At 35.0% G+C, this 25,553-nt stretch overlaps 1 protein-coding gene across 1 annotated transcript in view; it reads right to left on the reverse strand.

The window, feature by feature from the left end:
- Nucleotides 1-25,553, reverse strand: part of BCAS3 (BCAS3 microtubule associated cell migration factor) — a 766,782-nt gene that overhangs the window by 664,728 nt on the left and 76,501 nt on the right. The window contains 1 exon segment of the mRNA XM_078156106.1: nucleotides 11,599-11,671. Within this exon segment, the coding sequence (XP_078012232.1) occupies nucleotides 11,599-11,671 (73 nt within the window).

Consider the following 25,553-nt stretch of genomic DNA (forward strand, 5'->3'; position numbering starts at 1 on the left):
GCTGCAGCTTTGAAAAGACAGCTCATATATAACCATTTTATTGGCTGTTGGAAATACAAAGCTCTGGAATCACAGAGGAGCACAGAACACAGTTTGTATATAAGATCTCACATACCACTTAGGAATTCATGTGGGCTCACATATTGTTGCGGGGAAGGGGGGAGCAGACTTGCATGCCCAAGGTTACCATTTTCCACAACAGTTATGTGTTTTGGTTTACATAATCTGCTGCCCCTTAGTCCTCAATCTCAAACTTTAGTACATAAGTAACATATTGAAGTGTGCTGTGTGCATTTTTTAAACTGAGTCAAGTGTAAAATGTACTGGCTTCATGCTTTACACACACTCACAAAAAGTTAAAAACTGGCTTGAAGCTAAGTGAAACTGGAATCAGACTGAATGTCGCATAATTGAAATTTACATGACAGATCCCTGTGACTAGGAGCCATATTCTAACATTTCAGAAGGCCTGGCTCATATCCCTATGCCACATCTCAGGAAGGAAAAGTGGTCTAGGCCAGAAAGCCCAGATTAGAGCTTTAAGTTCCCTGATATGGGTTTCCTGAAAAAAGAATTCCTTCACAACACAATGTCATCTCATTTCCTTAAAATGTGACTATATCCACAATGAGATAAACAGGGATGATATTCAACATAATCCAAGAATCTGGTGACTCCAAGACAAAGCCAGCCTACAGGAGATCCATGAACTCAGCCTGATATGATGCTCTCTAGAGTTGGCTCCTTTCTCACATAAATGCTTATGCCAAAAAAGCAACTCCCCAGCTGCAGGAACCAATGGCACCATCCTCATTACTAACAGCAGCACAATAGATGCCAAGTCCATTTTCTAAGAAGCTTGAAGAGCCAAAGGGTTGTGGTAGAGAGCCAGGAGAGAAGCCAGAACACCCACAAAAGGCCTAGAGAGCACCAGAAAGATTGGCAGGAGAGCAACTCAGTGCCTGAAGGAGGGCCAGACAACAGCTGTTAAAGCCAAGGACTTTGATCAGAGGAGTCTGGAAGAATGGCATAAATCTATTCCAGTGCCTGAAGCAATAATACCAGTTGAACTCATGATTCTATCAGACCTCACAAGATCAGCAGGATGAAGCCCAGTCAGAATTGGACATGCTTGGTATCAGAAGAAAAGCCTCAGGGCAGTTCACTCAGAAAGTGATATTGGTAACTGGTTTCCACATGAAGTGGCTCTACTTGAGACAGCATTAAGCTGATCCTTTGGTAAACCTGGTGCAAACAAAGGTGTCATTTTCTGGAATAAAAAGAAAGTGAAGGATCTGTGATTCGGAATTACTCTTGATTTCATGTTGACTGGCAACATGAGGAGATGAGAAATCCTGAATCACAGAATCGCAAAAATCTGAGAATTAGAAGGAAACTCTGTAGCCATCTAGTTCAACCCATACACGAAGAGAATCAATCCTTCTGACTGCTAGCCAATAATGTCAGGACAAACCTATGCCCTAGACATATTTACTCACTCTAACACCAAGACAAGTCACTCCGCTTTTATGAACCTCACTATTTCCTCCTTTGTAAGGTGCAGGTCTTTACTATATGACTACAAGGTCCCTCCCAATTCTACCATTCTATGGTCTTTATATACAAATGATAATGACTATATTCTACCCTTTTACAAGAAACTATCACTGTAATTTCTTTTTAAAATAAACTTTTCTGAGCTTTTGGTTTTAAATCATCTCACTTCCCCCTGTATCATCATGTAAATCATCTCCACTCCACTCCCCAGCAATCCTATATAACAAAGAGTTTTTTAAGAGAAGAAAAAAAAGATTTTTAAGAAATCAACAAAACCAGTCAACGTATCAAAAAAAAATCTGATAATATATTCAATGTCCCACATCCAGAGACTATATTTTTCCTTTCCCCACACATCCTCACCCCATGAACTTCTACAAAAGATTTGAGAGACATATTCTCCTAGCAGCTTGCTCTTCTTTGGGACAAGCTTGTTCTTTCTAACTTTGCAACATTCATATTAAACTATTTTGGGGTTGTTCTTTTCACTTACATTGTTGTAGTCACTGTGTATATTGTCATTTCAAACAAAATAACATTCTTTTCAAACAGTCCTTAGCTACTAAAGAACCCTGTTGGGTTACTGGGTCAACAGTCTCAAAGATTCAACCTGAGAACATCTATAATCTGGAAATCTGGGAAGAGAGTAGTTGACTTGGAATATGGCTAACAAGGTACTACAGATTCCAGAAAGAAGGTCCTATGGCAATGATGTAGTATCTCATTCTCTCCACTCCCCCTACCAAATGGGACATGAGTTTCTTGAGGATAACAAGGTCAATTTTGGTTTTGTCTTTGAATTCCCAGCAACTAACACAGTGCCTGGCACATAGATACATGATAAATGCTAAATCAACACACAGCAGTTAAATGCCTGCTACATGTCTTAGGCATGAAGGCCAGTAATGTATACTAAGCTAAGCTGTAAGGAGTACGGATTGGAAAGAAACTAGAACTAATGAAACCAATTGGGAGACTATAGCAATAGTGCAGACAAGATAGTTAAGTGAAACAAATATAAGAAGGAAGAAAGAAAGGGACAAATGTAAGAAATGCTGGAGAAGAATAATCAGCAAGACTTAGCAACTGATTAGAAAGGCGAAGGGACACTGACAAAAAACAATAAAAATTTCAGTGTATTTAAATGAGATCCCTTATATTTTTATCTCTGTAATTTGCTTTTTCAGGTTTTTAGCAGTTTGTTGGGGGCTACTTATAACCTGCGATTAGGCTTCTAGAAGAATCCATCTCTACTAGAAGGCACTCAACCATTCCTGCAGGTATAAGTGGAATAATCTGCACTGCATATATCTTTCCAAGGAAGGGGAATGGTCTAGCATCATGACCCAGTTACTCTAGTGGAGGTTGTATGAATCCTTCAACACCAGAAGGACAGGGCACTTTTACAGACTGAAACAAAGCTGTTTCATTGCTTAGTTAAAGGAAGGCATACTATTCTAAGGGAGAAAAAAAAAATAAGAGCACACATTATACCAACGTAAAATCTCAACTTCAAATGTAAAGAACATTATTCGAAATGAGTAAAAAAAAATTTACTGAAGACCTAATATCTGAAATATATTGTGCAGTGAAATACATACTGAGGAGGAAGGGAGAAAAATAAGCATTTGTAAAGAACCTATTATGTGCCAGGAACTGTGCTAAGCACTTCACCAATATTATCCCACTTGATCCTCAATCTTTGGAGGTAGATACTATTATTTTATCCTTGTAACAGCTGAGGAGTTGAGGTAATTGAGGCAGATAAGTGGCTTGCCCAAGGTCACATACCTAGTAAGTATCTAAGGCCTGATTTGAATTCAGATCTTCTTGACTTCAGGCCCAGGGCCCTCTCTATTGTGCCACCTACTTGCCTCCAATGACAAATAAGACATGCACAGACTGCAAGAAGCATACAAAGTTAGGCTAATTCTACAAGTAATTGATATTCCCTAAAAGGAGGATAGGGTAGAGGGACCTGGATTTCTCCATTCCCCATAATCTTTCTTGGGACCTTTACTCTCCATCCCTTTCTACTCCCCCCAACCTCTCTAGCTACTACATCCATGGCTAACACTTTCTTTATTCTTCATAAACTTGAGTCCTTTCATCTCATCTCCTTTTTAACTGCAAATGCCTGTCAGTTTATGTTACTTTATACATCAATATGAGAAGATATCTTTTCTTCTTCTTGAACGTGGAACAACGAATATAATAGTAGGCTTTTTCAATGTGCTCACTACTTTTGCTCAATTATTTTATTCTCTTTTTTTTCCTTTGTTATAAAGGAAGCCACCCTGTCAGAGAAAGGAATCCATTGTGAAATTAAGGTGATATAAAAACAAAAGGTAATAAGAAAAATTATTTTCAAGAACAAATGGTTGTGGAGGAGGGAGACCCTTTGCCTTCTCTTGCAATTACTTAGCTTAGGCATGGAGGGATGGAGGCCTCTCTTTCCTCATAATCTTCCTATCTATCTTTCCTCTCCATCTCTTTCTACTTCTCCTACCTTCTCTGGATGTTTTATCCATAAAGACATATTCAATGTCAGTAGCATTGTTCCAAGAGTCATAATGCAATTGTAAGTAGCTTTAAACTGCCCTAAAACCATTGGGACACTAGGCATATTTTTTATAAAATAATAATTCCAAAATTAGCAACTCCTATTTTTTTCATATCCTATCTGTTGTATATTACTGCTATCTTATAAAGGAAATGCCCTTTGGATTTACTAGAAACAATATTCAAACAAAGAAATAGCTCATCAGGGAGGTTCTCTCCACCCTGACAAAGTTCTAAATAAATTAAAAGGTAGTATTGGCAAGATCACAACAAAACTATTTTCAGCATTCATAAGAGGCAAAAAAAGCAGTGTGGCAAAGTAGAAACAGAAGTCAATTTTGGAATAAGAGGTCCTGGGTTCAAATCTTTATTTTGCTACTTATTACCTCTGTGATCTTGGGTAAGTCATTTAACCTAATCTGGCCTTAGCTTCCTCATCTCTACAATAAGAGAGTTGGGTTAGTTGGCTTCTAAAGCTCTTCCAACTTTAAATCTATGATCCTATGAACTTCCATAAAAATCATCTTAATATATCTCTACTTATAAAGTTATCTTGTTGATATAATCAAGTTTTTTAGATAATTATTTGTTACTTCCTATCAAAAATTCCTGCTTAATAACTTTTGGTCCTTGATACCTATTCCCTAAAAAAAATCTAAAGAGGGTTTAACCATCTCATATACGACACATATTTTTGGTTCCTACTTTTCAATAATGATTACATATTATTATTAGGATTCACAGATTTCTAATAAATAAATAAATTTATTTTATTTATATAGGTGTTTCTTCCACCATCTGAGACTTTTGTGTATGTGTGTGTATATAAATATTATCCGAAAAATGTGTTCTACTCTACACTGAGTTTCTTCATTGAGGAGCTGCATTTACTCATGAAATCACATATCATAATGTGAGATATATAGGTATAAACATATATATTACAAAATATCAGCTATGATGGACCTTATAAATATAGTAAGAAGAACATCTGATTTGGAGTCAAGTGACTTTTGTTAGATATTGTGTAGTTAAATGTATTGGATATAGCCCTAGACTTGGAGTCCAGAAGACAAGGGCTGAAATCCTATCTCACACTTGCTATGTGAACCTGAACAACTCATTTAACCTCTATCAATCTCAGTTTACTCAATCTGTAAAATGATAACATTTGTACTTTAGGAAAATCACGTTAGTGGCTGAACGCAGGATGGAATGGAGTAGGGAGAGACTGAATGTAGACAGACTCACTAGCAGGCTATTGCAAAAGTCTAGGCAGGAGGTGATAAGGGCCTTCACCAGAGTGATGGCAGTGTCAGAGAAGAAAAGGGGTGATATTCAAGAGATGCTGGAAAGGTGAAACAAACAACCTCTCCCACCCACCTCACCCACCCATATCCAATATGGTAACTGACTGAACGTGAGAGGTGAGACACCATGAGGAATCCAGGATGACATCTAGGTCATTACCAAGGATGTGTCTGATTGGGATACAACTCATAGCAAAAAGCAATGTCCAGAGACAGATGGACATCTTGGTTAGTATATTGGTAGCCCAGACATACTAAAAGAGCAAGAGGAAATCTATCACTATATTGGTTATTAATGGGAAAATTTGGACAAACACACAGGAAGAATAGGTATAGAAGAGTTGTTACCTGCCTTAGTAGAAGGATTAGAAAACAAATAATTTTCACCGGTCTTTGAAAAATACCTAAGTAAATCACATCAAATCATTATGGCACAAATCATATCATTTTCTACTTACCTATCACAAATTCTGTTTTTGTTTAAATTAAAATTTAAACTTCAAAATGTAAACACTAAAGCACTACAAGGCAGCAATATAATTACTGTGTTGTTGTGGACAACTCCTTTACCAATAAATACTTCAGAATTAATTTTGTTCTTTTTACTTATTTATTTTTTGGGGGGGGGTGCGCGCAGCAACTGGAGTTAAGTGACTTGCCCAGACTCACACAGCTAGTAACTATCATGTGCCTGCGGCCACATTTGAACTCAGTTCCTCCTGACTCCAGAGCCAGTGCTCTATCCATTGCACCACTCAGCTGCCCCCATTTTGTTCTTTTTTTTAACATAAAATGATACATTTTTCTTTTCTTTTCTTTTTTTTTTTTAGGCAATTGGGGGTAAGTGACTTGCCCAGGGTTACACAGCTAGTAAGTGTCAAATGTTTGGTCTGAGGCCGAATTTGAACTCAGGTCCTCCTGACTTCAGGGCCGGTGCTCTATCCACTGCGCCACCTAGCTGCCCCAAAATGATACATTTTTCAAACCACATGATCACTTCCTAAAATATCCTATTTCATATAAAGACCTCTTACAAAAAAAAATGAAAACAAGAAGCAAAACCAATCAACACAGCAACTACATCTGACAGGCTATGCAACATTCTATAGCCAGGGTCATACATCTTTCTACTATATGTCTTTTGGAAACAAGACTAGTAAATGCACTCAATGTGACTTTACATGCCCTTTAATGTTGTTTTCATTTACAATGTCATAGTCACTATGGATATTCTAATTCTTCTTTCTTTACTCAGCAAGGGTTCATGTAAGTCGTTTTCTCAGAATTCTTCACATTCATCATTTCTTATGGCAAAATAATAATGCATTACAGTAATGTGTTCAGTCATTCCCCAGTTTATGGGCACCCACTTTCTTCCAGTTTTTTGCTACCACAGAAAAAGTACAGCTATTACTACTTTTCTATCTATGAGACCTTTCTTTCTGTAATTCACTACCTTTGAGTATGACATATTGTTGCAACAAAATCTGAAGAAATCTTTCTATAGGAATCAATTGCTAGGACTGTAGAATTATACCAGTTAACCAAGAACTGTAATGCAACAATTGCAACAAACAGAACACATAGTCCTATCTCAAAATGTTCATGAGATTATAAACACTCTGACAAACACATCACACACTATAAACAGTTTAGAAAATTGTAAGCAGATAACACAGCAAGAAGTCAAAACAAACATTCTTACTTCTGGTCAGCCATGACCTTTTTTTTTTTTTAGAGAAGGTAAGAAAAGAAAATAGCAATACGTTAAAGTAAGGATATACATTGAACAATGACTTGAGGTAGAGGTAAAGGTTTAATTTTTGCCTTTACTAAGGGGAAAAATCATTAAGCATTTGAGGCAGAAAAAAACCTAACCATCAATTAGAATTAAGGATTAAGTTTTCAGAAATAAGTATTTTCTATGAGGTATAGAAAGGTATCAATAATAATAAGTAAATATGGTTGTATCTCATTTAACTTGCACCTTCTAGGTTTCATGTAAACGTGATAAAGGCAAAGAGCAACAAAAGAGAAGACAAAGCAGACTGTTAGAAATCCCCCCAAAAATGGGTGGACCCAATCCTTTGAATAAAGCAGAAATAAATGCTGAAGAAGAAATATGAGGGGAGAAGACTAGATGGCTCTAGCTCACCATTGTTGGGAAGGAATAAGAGGGTATAAGTGTAAGTGAATTTGGAATGACAAGATTTATCCTTAGGGACTGCCCCACAGAAGTGGGTATAGGGATTCAGCAATCATTCAGAAGAGGGAAAAAGATCACTTATGGGAAGTTTGGAGTGAAAACCACTTTCCACGGTACTTGTTTCCTGCTGGGTTTCCCCAATGGGATTAGGACACAAGATGTGGTATAGCAAGGGTGGAATATTGAGGGCAGGGAGGAAGGATACCCTATGACGCCTAATTCCCATTTTAGCCACCAGATGTGGTAGCATCTACCAGATGCTCTGATTCAAATTCCTTTTCCTTTTTCAACGTGTTCAAGTATCTTCCTATACATTTAAAAAGTCTTCACTTGAATCATACTATTAGGATTCGTGAGAAATTGTTTCTCTCTGGTATTAATAACTAACTATTGTACTAGGAACAAGGTTTTTTTCCCTTTTCTACTTTTTCATCCAGAAATCAATCAGTGTGGGAAATCCTTCTAAAAGACATACCCAGACAGGATGGGTGAAATCTAATCAAAGACAGTAAAAGAAATTCTGCCTTTAGGCTAATTGGTGCATTCCTGCTTATTGTGTTTACTCCGATAGGTCTAGGAAAATGTGGATCCTCCTTTTTGCCAGACAGATAATATGGAAATTGATAAGGCTCATTTGCCAAAACATGGATGAGCCAGGTCATGTACCCCAAACATCTTCAATTTAAGATAGTCCACCTCCATTACAATATTCATTCTCTCTTATTACTTATTGACTAATCAGAGTTGATTTTCACCCTCAGGTGCACCCTTTTTTCAAAAGTCTTAATAAATATCAAAGGTTCAACAGGTGTGCTCTCTTTGGCTACTGAGGGAACAATGAGCCTGTTTTTGTTGACCATTTTTTAAATGTAGTCAGTAAAACTGACTTCAATTTACCCAGTAACTCGGTTTCTCAGAACTTTTTTAAAACAGCACAGACATTCAAAGCTATTTCATTTGAAAAGGCAAAAACAAAAAACTGAGAAATACCAAAGTATACAATTAGGAAGTAGCTGAATAAATTTTGCTAAATTAATGAAATTGATAGAGTACTACAATATAAAAGAAAAAAGAAAAGTGTGAACCCAAAGTAATATGTAAAGGCTCAAAAAAGAACTTCATAAATGACAACATGAGAAGGTATGGAGATACAGCACTTATGGGGGTTTTAGACAATTCCAAGTTCAATAGGAATCAACACTGAAAGCCACAAGATGCTAGAGCAATTACAGGATACATTAATGGAAATTTAGGATACAGAACATGGGGAAGTCATAATTTCTCCATACTGTGCCTGGCTCATAACATGTTTTGCATACTTTTTTTCAATTTGGGTGCTACAAATGAAAAAGCAAATGATCAACTGGAGAGTGTTTAGAGAGAGACCAGGAAGTCACCAAAAGGGGTTTACTGGTCATGCCGCATGATGATCCAATGAAGGAACTGGGGGAGTGTGGTCTAAAGAAAAGAAGACTTACAGGTGACATGATAGCGGTCATCAAGTATCTGAAGGACCGTCATAAGGAAGAAAACTACACTTGTTCTTCTTCATCCCAGAGAGCAAACATGGGAGCACTAGGCAGGAGAATACAAAAAGGCAAACAGTTGAGATAAAAGCAAATAATTCCAATTATTAAAGCTGTCTAAAAGTGAAATAGCCTTTCTGAGGAAAGAGTAGAATAATCTGCACCTGAAATCTTTAAGGAAAGATGGATGACTACCTGTCAAGTACGATGACATTATTCTGTTCAGGTAAAAGTTAGCTTAGATGGCCTCTGAGGGTGCCTGCTACTCTGAGATTCTGTAAGTTTATAATTTATACAAAAGAATTCAAAGTAAGAAAAGTAGGATTAAAAGAACAATATGAATACTGATGAAGAAACACTACCCAAAAAAAGACTATCAAAATTATTAAAGTAGGCAGAAGAGAGATCTAAAAGAGAACAAAAAGGGTCACAGTTAAAATACAGGTGTCTTTTTAAGAAATTTTAAGAAAGTTTCTGTTTAAGGCCTTATTTGCATTTTTGTTCCTTAGTTGTTAAATTAATTGGTGATATTTGCTGAGGAAATAATATGTTCACAATAAATAAACAATGAAGCAATTCTCAAAAAGAAGCATAAACTATAAACAACCTTAATAATAAGAGAAATTTGCAAATCAAAATAACCCTGAGGTTTTACCCCCTACCAAGAAAATTGGTAAAGATCATAAAAGGATGGGAATGGAAAATGTTGGAAAGGTTGTAAATAAACAAGCAAACTAATCCATTGTTGGTGGAGCTGTGAATTAATACTCCAAAAAAAGCAATTTGGAATTATGCAAATAAAGTACCTAAAATGTCCACACCCTTGGATCCAGAGGTTCCACTGATAGGCATATATATACCTGGGACCCTCAGGTTACTGACAAAGAGAAAGGCTCCACGTAAATCAAAACATTTAAAACAGGACTTTTTGCAGAGGAAAAAAACTAGTAATAAAGTAGATGCCTATAAGTTTGTGAATGCATAAACAAATTCTGGCACATGAATGTAATGAGATATTACTGTCCTATAAGAAATAAGAAATATGATTAATACAAATAAGCATAGAAAGATTTACATGAAAAGACAGAAACAATTAATGAGAGCTAAGAAAACAATATAGACCAAGACTACAACGATGTAAATAGAAAGAACCATTACCAGAATACAACTAAAAATGAATGCTTCAAAATTACAAAAAAAAATCTTGATCCTAAGGGAGACATCTCTCCCTAAACTTTTGGTGAGGTAGAAGGCTGAACACTGTCGTGCAACATTGCATATAATGTCATATTATTTCAGTTTACTAGTTTTGTGGATTTTTTCCTCTTCTTCCTCTTTATCATTTTTTTGTTGTTAATTCTTTGTTGTAAGGACTGGTCTTTAAAGAAAAATAGGGACACAGAGGAAATTTAGGCATGTAAAGACAAAAGATAGCAAAATCTTAGCCACAGTACCAAGCACACACAACAAATACTTACTGAAAACCACACAGTAATTCTGGGTACTTAGGGACAATAGTCTGGCAGCCTAGGAAGTTACCAAGGCCTAGTAAGCCCTTTGAAACCAGAAGCAACCGCAAATATTTTTTGGAAGACATGCAATGGCTAGGCTAACATGTTACACCACTGGTCCATCCATTCTCTACTCTTCTCCCTCCCCTTCCAAACTCCAAAAGATTTTATATATAATGTCACCAATTTCTGTAAATGCTCCTCCTAATTTAAAGAAACATGACAGGGAAGAAATGAGAATAGCTGGGAATTTTTTGTTTTCACTGTTATACAATGTTATGAATCTACATCACAGTTAGCCTGTAAGTACAGCCAATATTAGCATATGTACTCTACAGAGTTAAATTATTTAATTAGCATTGGTGAAGCCAATACAATATAAAAATTCAGAGCCATAAAGCCACTGCACTTGCTCAGTAAAATGAGGAAAAAGGCTTCATTTACTTTAAACTGCAGAAAATTTGTGGTGGCAAAAAATTAGAAATAAATAGGTACCATTGATCAGGGACAAAAGAGTTAAACAGGAAGAGATTCAGAAAACACTTCATCCTGACTCATCAGAAAAAATAGGGAGTCCATAGGTATGAGAACTTGCATGAAATGTCAGAAGTTTTGATATATTTATTGATTTTGTGGAATGTTTTTCTTCTTTTTTTTTTAAAGTATTTGTCATAAGGGATATCTCTCTAAGAGGTGCCAGAAGTAGCAACAGTGGTAGAAACTTAAGATGTACAAACAAGATACTGCATTAAAAGTGCATTTGTTTTATGCTTCCATGAATGAAAAATTCTATAGGTATGTCACAACATAATCTTATGGTTTAAAAAAAAATAGAGTTTAGGAAATCAATGATTTTCTGGAGTTTTAGTAATGAGTCACTCTTAAGAGTGGCTGAAAAAAGATTTTTTAAAAAGATTTTTCCTTACCCAGAAGATCCAATGCTCTTACAAACACCAAGCAGAGGCCTCTTCTCAGCAAAGTTGTCGCACTTCTGTGAATCTGTTAGAAAGCATAAAAAAGAAAAGTATTCTTATATTATTTTCCCTTTTTTTTAATCATCCCTAAAGGTTTCCAGCTGCATATGATGGTTAAGACACATTAATTATGAATTTATGCTTTTGGTGTGAAATCAAGAAAGACAAATCTTTTCCAAAGAAAGTAAACAGCATCCCCTCTCACGTGACCTTCCTAGTTTAGTAGCTATTAACTAACTAGCTATCTTTATATGATCTAATGAACAACAAAAATTTCTTAAGAGACTAAAGTATGAGCTGTTTTAATAGGTGGCTAGACATAAAATTCAAATACTTTCACAATATACTACACATTGTACCCATCAGAATTGTGTTTCTCACCAAGAAAGGACTTTAAACGAAGGAGGCTCTGAGCCATTCTTTTTCATGAAAAGAATACAATACTCACCTTTGTGATCATCATAATCACCATAATAACAATTATTGCTCTCACCAAGCAATAAATCAATAAACTGATCAATATTTGTTAAGCAAGTGTTATGTCCCAGGCACTGTGCTAAGCACTGAGGATACAAAGAAAGGAAAAAGGCAGTTTCTCCTCTGAAGGAACTCACACTCTAATTGGAGAGACAACATCCAAACAACTATGTAAAAACCTATGTAAAAGCTATATACTGGATAATTTGTAAATAATCAACAAAGAGAAAGTATAATTTTTGTGTAAATTGTGCTTTGTATAATTACTAGTAGAAATAATTCTTCTTAGAAATTAATAGTACCTGTGATGTTAAAAGCAATAGAAAAATCAAATAAGCTCCTAGAGGCCCTGTTCATTTCTATAAAATACATGGCTTTCATCCACATCAGGGAGGCTGATAATGGCATAAACAAGTGGAGAATAGTGCCTAGGTATAATACCAGCACCAAAGGAGGAAGAGTGAAGAGAGCCTGGCATCACCTAGTCAGAAGGGGGCTTCTCATAGGATCACCAACCCTTTTGGCCTACTTGCTAAAATCTGAAGATCAGTGGATCCAAGGTCCAGACATCTTTCATCTGACTGAGTCATACATGTACGTACCATATCTCCTCCAGGGATTCAGTTTTTTGCTTATCTTTCTAGTGACTATGATCTATATGTTTTCCAGCTCCTTCTTCTCTCTTTATTTCCCCAGATGTCTTAAGTTAAGTCTTATCCTTTCCTTTGTGTGAGTTAAAATATGCCAAATAAAGGCTAAATAAAGGTAATATTTAGAATCACTGCCTCTTCTGGGGAATCCTATAAAAAGCAGCTGAAATGGACTAGGACATGTTATTTTCTCATTCTAAAGCAAAATCCCTGTGTCCCCAGTAGAACAAATGATTTCCTCCATTTAAAAGATAGAAAAATAGGATAAATAACATGCTAAAAGTTGTGGGGAGTTATAGAAAGAGCTGTGACTTTTACCAAGGGCCTCTTGAGTTCTGATCCAAGGTTCTTCTTAATTAACCACACAGTGAAATAACTCATTTTCACTATTAGGCCCTGAACTTTTTAAAAACAGAAAGGAGAAAAGGTCAAAATATGATAACAGAACTACAGAACTGGTGTTAAAGGATCCTGAACCATGTGTACTAAATGTAATCAAGTACAAGACAGTCCTTTTCTAACATCATCCTCAGGATAAGAACAAGACTTTTGTCTAGAAGACCCATTGAGAAATCTGGCATGCAGGCTGCAAAGCTTATTTGACAGAATCAAAGTATCACAAGATTACAGCTAAATGGTTATCTATCCCAGAAGGATTTGAAATCGGGTCCTCTCACTCAGAGCCAGGGCTCTTTCTCCTATGCCATGCTGTCTCCTTATGAGGTAACACAGCTTCCAACTTCCAAAGGAAGAGACAAAAAAAGGGGGGGAGGAGGAGAGGAGCCAGCTAGGTGGCACAGAGGATAGAGCACCTGTCCTGGAGTCAGGAGAACCTAAGTTCAAATCTTGCCTCAGACACATAACACTCATTAGCTGTGTAACTCTGGGCAAGTCACTTTACCCTAACTGCCTCATATAAAAAAAAAAAGTAAAAACAAAGGAAGAGACAATGACAAAGGTTGGAATTAAGGAAGAAAAATTTTGCATCCAAGAGCACCACTCTGTATACCTTATTAGATTATATCATGTGATGAAGGACACATTAGTTTTTCGAAATGAATGGAGTCCCTGGATCTCCTTGCATGAAGGGTTCTATTGTTGACACAAATCATTAAATTAATACATCTTGCTGCAAGCAACGTAACTGGAAAAAATTCACAAAAAATAAAAACTGAATACTGCAAAATTACAAAGAAAAAGATGGTTAAAAAGAAAATATATGGAAAGACATTCCTCTACTCTATTCCTCTGCAGAGGTAAGAGGTTTAGGAGTGTGGTACTATAAATGTATATAGATATACATATGTACATATATATTCATGCTTTTTTGATGTAGTGATCACTGTTGCTGATTTTTCCTCTTCTTTCTATTTTACAATTTTTGTATTAAAAATATTACACATTATATAGGATGGAGCACTATGAGGAAGAGACTGGGAAAAATTATGTAAAATGTAAAAAATGCATAAATTAAAACTTATCTTTAAAAAACATTTTTAAAGCTGTTTGAACTAGTGTATAGATTGAGAAACAGACTCTATTTTATAAACCAATGGTATTTTTACCTAGGAAAGCATCTGAAATATAGTTGGATTTTTGTTTGTTTGTTTTTTCTTTTTTTTTTTTACTTTTAATTTTTTTAGTTTTATTAATTTATTTTGATTTATCAATAAACACTTCCATATGCTTTTGAGTTTAAAATTTTTCTCCCCCTTCCTCCTCACCACCCTCCCCCAAGATGGCGCACAATCTGATATAGGCTATAATTTACATTCCTATTAAACATATTTTCACATTAGTGGCATTGTAAGTAAAAATTAAAACCAACAGGAGGAACCATCAGAAAGAGGAAACAAAACTCAACAGAAGAGAAAAAAAATAGCAATTCAACTTTCATAGTTCGTTCTTTGGATGTGGATAGCATTTTCCATCATGAGGCCTCTGGAGATGTCTTAGATCCTTGTATTGCTGGGAAGGGTTAAGTTTATCAATATTAGTCATCGTACAATGCAGCTGTTAGTGTGTACAGCCTTCTCCTGGTTCTGCTCATTTCACTCAGCATCAGACCATACAAGTCTTTCCAGGTTTTTCTGAAGTCAGACTGTTCATCATTTCTTATAGCACAATAGTATTCCATTACATACATATACCACAACTTACTCAGCCATTCCACAGCTGATGGGCATTCTCTCAATTTCCAATTCTTGGCCACCACAAAAAGAGCTGCTATGAATATTTTTGTGCATGTGGCACTTTTTCCCGTTTGTATGATGTCTTTGGGATATAGCCGTACAAGTACTATTGCTGGGTCAAAGGGTATGCACATTTTTATAGCCCTTTGGGCATAGTTCCAAATTGTCCTCCAAAATGGTTGCATCATGAAATATATTTGTTCAAAACTTAATCCACAATGGATTGTATACTGGTACCCTTTTCAAAACAAATTTATCAGATCCTATCATTAACAATATCAGCTTTAACCCAACTATTAATAATTAACAGATCTAGAACATATACATTATTTAAGTTACATGTTAGTTGTGACTAAAGTTTATCCATACAAGTTTAACTTCACCCCGACATATTTGGGTAACTGTAATATTAAAATGGTTCATATCAATAACTTTATATTCAACAAGAAGTTTATGTATAACTTGAAATTAATAAGTGTATTTTCCTTGTCTCTCTCCTGGGTTTTACCAGCTCTCTATGGTTTCCACCTATACTATACACACTGATCTGAAGTTTTGATAAATGAAACATTTCTGATCTGTAAAAGTAATAATTGCGAAGTTAGGATTTAGATTTATTTTTAAATATGAACCTCATCTGTTAGGGTGTATTGATCCAGTGAACTTTTCTCTATATAGGAAAACCACATTCATCTTAGTAAACAAACATATACTAACAGCATATTAGTCCACAAATAAATGTAGTTAAAATTTTTATATTTTTCAAAGTAAAGATCATACTTAAATACAACATCAAATAAATTTGAAAACCCATAAAAGCAGGAAAATTAATGAGCAGGGACACTGCATAGATAAATGTGAATAATAAAACCTCTCTAAAATACAAATTACCCATATATATGTTTTAAGAAAAATGTATTCAGGGCATGCCTCATACTACTTTATGATCAAGTCAGAAACTGGAAGACATCTTGATCTGTATGAAATAAGTTAATTTTCTGACAATCTGAATATTAATAGATTAGAAAAATCATTACTATAGTGACATTGAAATCTCATGAACATGGTAGCTATTAACCTGATTTTTCATACAGTACAAACAGCAACATGTGCTCTCCACAATGCCTAATGGAGTCACTACCCCATGTGTAATTCCAGGGAAAATGTAATCCTCCAAGTTGTGGAGGATTAATTTTTTTATATATAAAATGGTGTGGTTATTCACATATGGGATAGAATGACGTTACACACACCTGCTCTACACAGTGTTTAACTGAATGAAGTATGATGATGAAAATGAAAAACTGCTAGCTAAATCCACCAAATGTAAAAAGTATAGCAATCCTGTCACAAAGTCCTTTTCTTAAACTCCTTTTATTCTAAATCCTTTTAATTCTGTCCTATAACACTCTAACATTCATAAAAAGCTGAAAATCCTGATAAATCACACAATTAAAGTAATGAAAATGGACCTGCCTACCAATAAGATGCCACCTCCTAGCATTTCACTTAGCTAAATGGTTTTTTTTTAAATTCAAAACCATGTGCAGAGGAGAAAATGTTAAATACCACCCTTACCCCACCAACTTGCACTTGCTTAAATGAACTTTCATATTGCCCTGAAACAAATGGAATCTGCCTCAGAAATCAACTATACCCATTCATCTACTGCTAACCACTTGTTAAATCTTGAGACAGGTTTAACAGCACAGCCCCTTGAGGCCCTTGCACATAATGATTAATATCTGTGGAATCAAGACCATTGAGAAAATAAAAGACAAAAACTACTCAGAAAAGAAATAGAAAGAAATATAGATTCTCCTCTCTTATAGGTTCTAAATTTGGCCACCACAAATACTATCATTGGTCTCAAATAAACAAGCTTTCCTTATAATTCTAATTCTTGAAATCCTGCTTTAGGTAGTAGCACTCTAAATTTTAAACATGTTCTCTTGCCCAAGGTGCTATATGTAACTATGAAATGGAACTAATTCAGACAGTGTGTGATTCCTTTCTAGAAGATGCATGTATACATACACACACAGTGGGTGTGATGTCTCACAGACTTCAGCGTTTCTATTTCTCATCTTTGGAAAACATAAAAATAACTTTTAGGAATCTCTTCATCACACATAGTTTTAAATGTATTTCAGGTCCAATGTTTGCAAGAGCAATTATCCATATTCTAGAAATGACAAAGCTTCATTGGACAGAGATCTTAAAGGACATCTAATTCAACAACCCCATTTTTTATTTTTTATAAATGAGGGGAAAGAGCCCCAGACTCCTCATCTGTAAAATAAGAAAATTAGTTTAGCTTATGCTCTTCAATTTTAACAAAACTGGAACATGACCTCCAACGTGGTAAGGGGAATTTACTTTTCAAATAATCTAAAAGGAATTCATATGAAGCTTTTCATACCATAAGATGAAACAAACAGTAGAGTAGATAAGCTGAGGTATATTTCCCTACACTGCACATAGTTACAATGGGGATATGAAGATAGAGGCAGGAGTGTCAATGACAATTTTATTTCACTTAAAAAATAAGTTTAAAGCAATCTTTTCTTGTGACATTCATTTCCATTTTATAGATATTTAAATGATACTTTCAACATATACATTATTGCAGCAATATAACAGAGTACTAAAGCACTCTACAAGACCAGAATTTTTTCGAAGTCAGAATCTGTACAGAAGCATTTTAACTGGAAAACAGAACTGTCATGTGATACAATTACACAGATACCAACTAATGATAAAAGCCAGAAGGAATTTTGATTGTGACTCTGACTATACCTACTCCCTAAAAGTTAAAGAATGCTTTTAAATCCCTACTTAAGATCAATCTTGATTTTCCTTTGGAAATGTTTCTTCTTCCATCATACACAAGTACACATTCCTATCAATCAACAAGCATTTATAAAGTGCTAAGTGCCAGGCACTGTGCTGGGTGCTTAAGTCACAAAAATGGAAATTATACAGTCACTATCCTCAAGGAGCTCACATTATATGGGGGGAAACAAAACATACACATATAAGTTTATACAAAATGAGCACAAAACAGCAGGTCCAAGGTAATTTAGGGGGACAGGCTGTAGGAAAAGGAGGAAGGGATAATCAAGAAAGACTCCATACATAAAATGGTCCTTGATGCCTTCCTGATAAAGTCTTTCCTCTTAGGGCTTCTAAGAAATAGAAATGAAAAGGAAGTTCATTCCAAGTTTGGGGGAAAGGCACAGATACAGGAAATGGAATGACACATGTATAGAACTAACTGCATGAAAGCTTCTTTGACTGGATAGAAGAGCATGTAAAGAGAATAATATATATTAAGACTGAAAAGGTAAGTTAGATCCAGGGTGTAAACAGCTTTCAATGCCAGACCCCTTTAAACTTTATCCCAGAAAGAACCACTGGAGTTTACTGGGCACAGCAATGACATAAGCAATCTCCTACATCAGGAAAGTCACTTTGACAGCTACGTAACGGAAGACAGACTGGAGAGGTGAGAAACCTGAGACAGGAATACCAAGTAATATGGCTTAACTGGGAAGCAGTTTGTCTGTAGCAACATCTAAACTCTGTCTATGGCACCTCTACTTCCACATAGCTTAATTTATGTGATTTTCCTTCCTCACTTAGATCCCTTCCTTCCCCTTTGGTACATACTCTCATGTGCCACTTACCCTCCCTCTATTACAAAACCCACTCCAAGAAAAAGATCTTATAAAATCATTCACATGGTAGAATAAATGACTAAGAGGGCTGAAGATATTATGACTCTATGGGGGCATTTGCATTTTGACAGGAACAAAATTAAGTCTAAGAAATTACTCTCAACCATTCAAGAATTTCAGAAATCAACAAGCTAGGATTTGAATAGAATCTTCTCAAATACCCTATTATAACACCAACATAATGCCACTTACTCAACCTCATTATTAAACCAACCCTGGGTTGGCATGGGTATCACATAAAAATTGCCAATAAAACCTAATTACATGAAAGCACACAGGAAAGTCAGTTTCGAAAAATCAAAGAACTATCACTTATTTATAGCCTTGTCCTGAAACTTAGCAGCTTCATTGGGGGTTAAGACATTTGAAGCACAATCCCCTCAATGTTGAGTGGGTTTCATCTCCAATGCACTCTTGAAATGGATCACCTGACCTAAGAGGAGAGGTTAAAGAACAATTTCCTAGAGCAATTCAGATGGAGGTCCCTGTCCAGTTACCGTGAACACAATTTTGAGGCACATGTTATGATAGTTTGAAACACAAACAAAGGTTGTTTTGTACCTTAGTCCAGAATCTAATTACATAGGAACAGAAACAGAACATATGGTAAAAATTTTCAGAGCATATTCTGTAGTTTAGAAACTCCTTTATGAAGTATGGCATAGTGCGCAAGTAAAACAAAGACATGGAGATGACCCAGAACTCTGAGTTCATGAAATCCACAAAAGACTTATTTTTCCTAAAATATACTTAATAATGAATACTTTTTTGAGGTCACCTTATAAATCTCACTTCCTAAAAAAAACATCAGTTCATTTTTTTCTTTGGCCACGAGTATTCATATTTATTCAACTGAAACAATTCAATACTCACTAGTTGCTTGCACTGAAAACACATAGGAATGTCAGTTTCTAAAAATCAAAGAACTAGCACATATTTATAGTATTGTCCTGAAACTTAGCACCTAACTCTCAGGGTTCTGTGGGAATAAAATGAGATAATATTTGTAGAGTGCTTTACAAACCTTAAAGATATTATATAAATGCAAGATAGCTGTCATGATTATATTCTTTTTATTATAGCATTATCATATTATATTCTTTTTAACAACTACATATTTCTAGGGGCATCTTAATTTTGATACATGGAATTTTAAACCTTTTTAACTTCAAAATATCCCAGTACACAATGAAAATTATGAAAGATTGACAGATATAATGGAAAAGAACATTGGATTTCAAGGGGAAAAAAATTGTGTTGATATACCAGCTCTACTACTTACTGCATGTGTAAACAGTCAGTAATTCACTTAACTTCCTGGGTCTCAGTTTCCTCACGTGTAAAGTGGGAGAAAAGGGTGGACTAGCCAACCAACGAGCTCCCTTCTAGGCATAAATCTATGATACTATGTTACTTTTCTGTTCTTAAGATTTGTTTGACATAATACAGCATGAATGAGCTTTATTAAAAAATGATATAAGTTATAAAATATCCAAAATATTAACTATAACCTCAAATGATATACATAATGAGAAAGTATTCAAAAGAAGAGATACACGTGGGTTGAAATAGCTGGAATTGTACCTGAGCTTTGAAGATTGGGTAGAATTTGAAATTAGGAAGCAGAAAGATCATTTCTAAGTAAGGAAAACAGTATGAATAAGGGTATGGAGGAAGAAGAAAAAATGTAATGTTCATAGGATGGTAAAGAGTTGAGCCAGAATGAAGAAAAGGATTTATATTAAAGAGTAGAGAGAAGTAAAACCCAGTAGGAAGGGTGAAGCCAAATTACATAGGTCCCTAAAAACTGGTTCAACCAGGCAAGTAATATGAAATAGAGGATGATAATGGAGCTTGAGAAGAAGAGTCAAAATTGAAAGCAATGCTTATTAGTCTGGTAGCAATATATAAGATGAACCCCTTTCCATCATCATATCTACTTGGTATCAACTCCAGGGAACTTCATGGCTCCTCCAAAATAAGCCCATCACTTAAAATCTCATTACCATTCAGTTTTTGAACCTCAATACCTTCTCCACTCCTTCAGTTGCTACTCCTCTCTGGACTGGAGGGCAGGAGGGTGGAGCAATAAACTCCTCCCTATGCCTTCCTTTATACAACTTACAGATAACTTCATTGTCCATCAGCGTCTATAATTTTCCATCAACTTCATTTTCTCCACTCCACAGAACTTCATGTCCTTGTGCCAGACAGCCCCTAGATTGCCTCCCCAAGCTTTCTGGTTTCTTTTTGTATGTTGCCTTCTCTTTTCTTCTTCTTTTGTCTTCTTTTTGTATGTAAGTTCCTTGGGGGCAGGGCTTTTTTTTTTCTTATTTGTATCTCCAGCACTTAGTACAATGTTTGGAACAAAATAAGCACTTAATAAATGTTTACTGAATTGAACTGAATTGAGTCCAAAGGAGAAAATGTAAAAAAGGTAAATGGAGCAGCCAATACAGGCATGAAATGATAAGGACCTACATGAACTAGTACAGTGGCACTGGCACTGGAATTCAGGAAAGGAGTTGAATCCAAGACATATTTTGAAGGAAGAAATAACAAGACTTGGGAATGGCCAGTATTAGAGGTGCTATGGAAACACTGGAACAGTAATCCATTGCTAGTGGAGTTGTGCATAACCATACTGGAAAGCAATTTGGAATCATGCAAATAAAAGTGGTTAAAATGCCTATACGCTTTGACTTAGAGAATTCACTATTAGATATATACCCTTGGGAGAACAATGAAAAATAAGAAAGGCTGTACATGCACCAAAACATTTATAGTAGGCCTTTTTTTTTTCTTTCTTTATGGTAGCAATGAACTGGAAACTAAGTAGATGACCATCTACTGAGGAATGCCTAAACATGTTGTTGTAAATAAATGTAATGGAGCAGTATATGTTATATGCAGAAAGAAAAAACAAATATGATGAATACAGAGAGGCATGGAAATACTTAAACATATTGATACAAAGTGAAGTAAACCAGGAAGACAATATACACAATGACTACAACAATGTAGATGAAATAACCACCAAATAATTGAAAATGAATGTTGAAAATTACATAGAAAAAACCTGACCCCAAAGAAGAAATATATAAGAAACCTCCACAGACTCTGCAAAAGTAGGCATAGCAATGGATGGGAAACATAGCACATGATGAGTAAGTTGTTTTTAAAACGTGTTTACTCAGTTTCACTAATTTTTCTCTTCCCCCCCTTTTTTTTTAAGAAATTAGCTATAACATTAAAAAGCTCTTTCAGAGAAAGGAGAGATATTCAGGAGGAATTTTAGGTTATGTTAAAAACAAAAGATACTGATAAAAATTTGTTTTAAAAAGAAAACAATGGGTAAAGCTTTTTTAACTTAATTTAATCACTGAGTTAACAGAAATCCATTTTCTCTCCCTGCCACCTCCCTTCGCTGGGGAGGAAAAAAACATGTAACAAAATTGCATAGTCAAACAAAACAAATTCAAACATTGGACATGTACAAAACAACTAATGTCTCAATCTATATCTGAGTCCATCACCTCTAGAAAGAGGTTCAGTCCTCGCAATGACCACCGAATTGATGAGTTCTTAAAGCTTTCAATATTATTTGTTTTCACATTATTAAAATGTAAATTGTTCTCCTAGTTCTGCTCACCTCATGCTGCAACAGTTCCTACATAGCTTTCCAAATTTTCTCTGAAACCATCATACGTTCATTTCTTAAGGCCCAATAATATTCTATTTCCTTTGTATATAATCTGTTCAGCCATTCTCCAACTGATGATCAGCCTTAGTTTCCAGTTCTTTGCCACCAGAAAAAAAAGCTACCATAAATATTTTTGTACATATGGATCCTTTTCTTAGTTCTTTGATCTCTTTGGGGTGTAGGCCTAGTAGTGGTATTATTGTTGGGCCAAAAGGTTTGCTCAGTTTAGCAACCTTTGAGCCCTATTTCCAAATTGTTTCCCAAAATAACTACACCAATACCCAGTTCCACCAAAAATGCATTAATACGCCTATCTTCCCGCAACTCCTCCAACATTGGTTAGGTGAGAGGTGACATAGAAATTCAGAGTTGCTTAAATTTGCATTATCTAATTATTAATCATTTAGAGCACTTTTTAAAATATGACTAGAGATACTTTGGATTTCTTTTCTGCCTCTGAAAAATAACTCTTCCTAAGCTTTGATCATTTGTGAATTGGAGAATGGCTCTGATAGTTATAAATTTGAAATAATAACCTATACATTTTAGAAATGGGAACTTTACCTGCTTCTCTTCTGATTTTTGATGCATTGATTTGTTTGTGAAAAAACTTTTTCAATTTAAAATTTTTAAACTGATACCTCTGGGTCACATGACCAACAAGATAGGGACTACATTTTTTCTCTATTCCTTACAACATCTCAAACCTCTCCAAAAAAGGAATTATGCACCAGATATAGAGCAATCTGTGCTGTCTCCACACCAAGACTTAGGTCACCAAGAACCCAAAGAAGGAAAAAAATTCAATGAACCCATCATCAGAGAAGACTAATCCCTTACTTTCAAAGGGCTTATTCTTACTTAAAAAACAGCGAGGTGGATCAACAGAACAGATGAGACAAGGGAGAAACAGAAATAATGAAACTTAATAACCTTATTTTATTAGAAAACATAAATGACTTAGGAAAGAACTTTCTAGTTGATAAAAATTCTCGGAACACTGCAAAGCAATGTGGCAGAAATTAGACTTAGATGAACACTGTACACCATATTTCACAATACATTCTAAGTGGATATATGATCTTAATATTAAAGAACCTAAAAATTAAAAGAGAATCATATCATAAAACTCTTGCAGATATGGGTAGGAGATGTATTCTAAATCAAACAAGGGACAGAGGCAATCACAAAAGATAAAATACACAGAAATTAATCTGCCTAGGATAGGAAGAAAAGGAGCTGAACAGGAAAAAAAATATGTCAAACTTTTGTTGATAAGGGTTTGGCATCCAAGCTATATAAACAATTAAGACAAATATGTGATACAAAAACCATTCTCCAATAGATAAGTGGTCAAGTGGTGTGAACAAATAGTGCTCAAAAAAATTTATAAATTATTAAGACATGAAAGAATGTTCCAAATCACTAAGAATAAGAAGTGCAATCTAAACAATTTTGAGTTTCACCTCACAAAAGACAGGAATACTCAATGTTGGAGGGCTATAGGAAGATAGGCACACTAGGACATTGTTGATGGAGTGGTGAATAAATACAACCATTTTGGAAAACAACTTGGAATTATGCAAATAAAGTGACTGAAATGTCCATACTCTTACGCCAAAATATTCCATTAGAAGGCTTTTAACCCCAGTGAGACCAATAATGTTTTTTTTAAAGTATCAGAATACATCAAAATGTTTGTGATATTCATTTTAGGGGTAGCAAAAAACTGTGAAAAGCAGAAAAGTATCAAATGGCAAATGGCTAAGGGCCAGCTCACAAGCCAATCGGTAAATTTTCAGTGTGAGGGTTTACACTTAGGAAATTATCAAACACAATAAATGAGGGAATGATTATCATTTTGTAGATTATCTAAACTTAACTGTGATGGAAAAAATTTTAATAGCGCAAATAAAACTTTAAAATGTATTGGGCACACATTTTTTTTCCAGATAATCAGATGTTAAAACACTTAACAGCATACAACTTGATATGGCAAGATAAACTGTACTACAAAAATGTAAAGGAATATTACTGTGCTGTTAAGAAATGATGATTGCACTACACACAGAGAAGCATGGAGAGATCTACATGAACTAATGCTGAGTGAAGTAAGTAGAGCCAAGAAAACAATATACACAATACCTACAGAATGTAAACAAAAAATCAAAAGTGAATTAAAAAATAAGCATGTATTAAAAGAAGAGTTAAGAGAAGATACTCTCACTCCACTCTTTTGCAGAGGTAGAAAAGGCCCACAAGTGTTACACTTTGCACATCTTTTCAGACTTTCTCAACGTATTGATAGGTTATACAAATTTTTTCCTCTTCTTTTTTTTAAGCAACTGAGATAAAAATCTGTAGAGCACTAAAAATGACTAGTACATACAAGTTACTTAATGCTTATTCCTTTCCCCCTTCTGCTTATACTAGATGGCTTTTTAGGAGGGGACAGAGGAGAGATACTCCTCTTTTTAAAAAAAATCAAAAAATATTGTTAAAAGAATATAGCACAGCACTTTGAAAATTGAAAAACATTTTACATAATCAAAATTTTTCATTTTATCTTCTATGATTCTACATCTTGTTTGGTCATGAACTCTTACCTTCTTCATAGATCTAAAAGTAATTTCTACTTTGCTCCTCTAATTTATTCATGATGCCACACTTTATATCTAAGTCATGTAGCTATCTACAGCCTATCTTAGTATACAGTATGAGATATTGGTCTTTTTTTGGGAGGGGTGGGGGTCAACTTTGCCAATCTGATCGGCATGACAAGAAACCTCTAATTTATATTCCTCTAACAATTATAAAGTTGGAACTTTTAAAAATTTTATTAATTTATTTTTAGTTTTCAACATTCTTCCATTTTTTCATATGACTATTGATAGCTTGTATTTCTTCCCTTAAGTACTACCTGCTCATATCCTTTAACCATTTATCAACTAAGGAATGGTTCTTAAAATTTTAGATCAGCTCACTGAAAATGAGACCTATATCAGGGAAATTTGCTGCAAGGTGGGGTTTTTTTTCAAATTATATACTTCCCTTCTAAATTCAACTGTCAATTTATGTAATCAAAATTCTTGATTTTATCTTCTGTGATCCCCTCTAACTATTGTTTCATCAGAAACTGTTACCT

The sequence above is a fragment of the Phascolarctos cinereus genome, unplaced genomic scaffold (assembly GCF_003287225.1).
Source record: "Phascolarctos cinereus isolate Bilbo 61053 unplaced genomic scaffold, phaCin_HiC Scaffold_5;HRSCAF=322, whole genome shotgun sequence".
Classification (NCBI taxonomy): Eukaryota; Metazoa; Chordata; class Mammalia; order Diprotodontia; family Phascolarctidae; genus Phascolarctos; species Phascolarctos cinereus.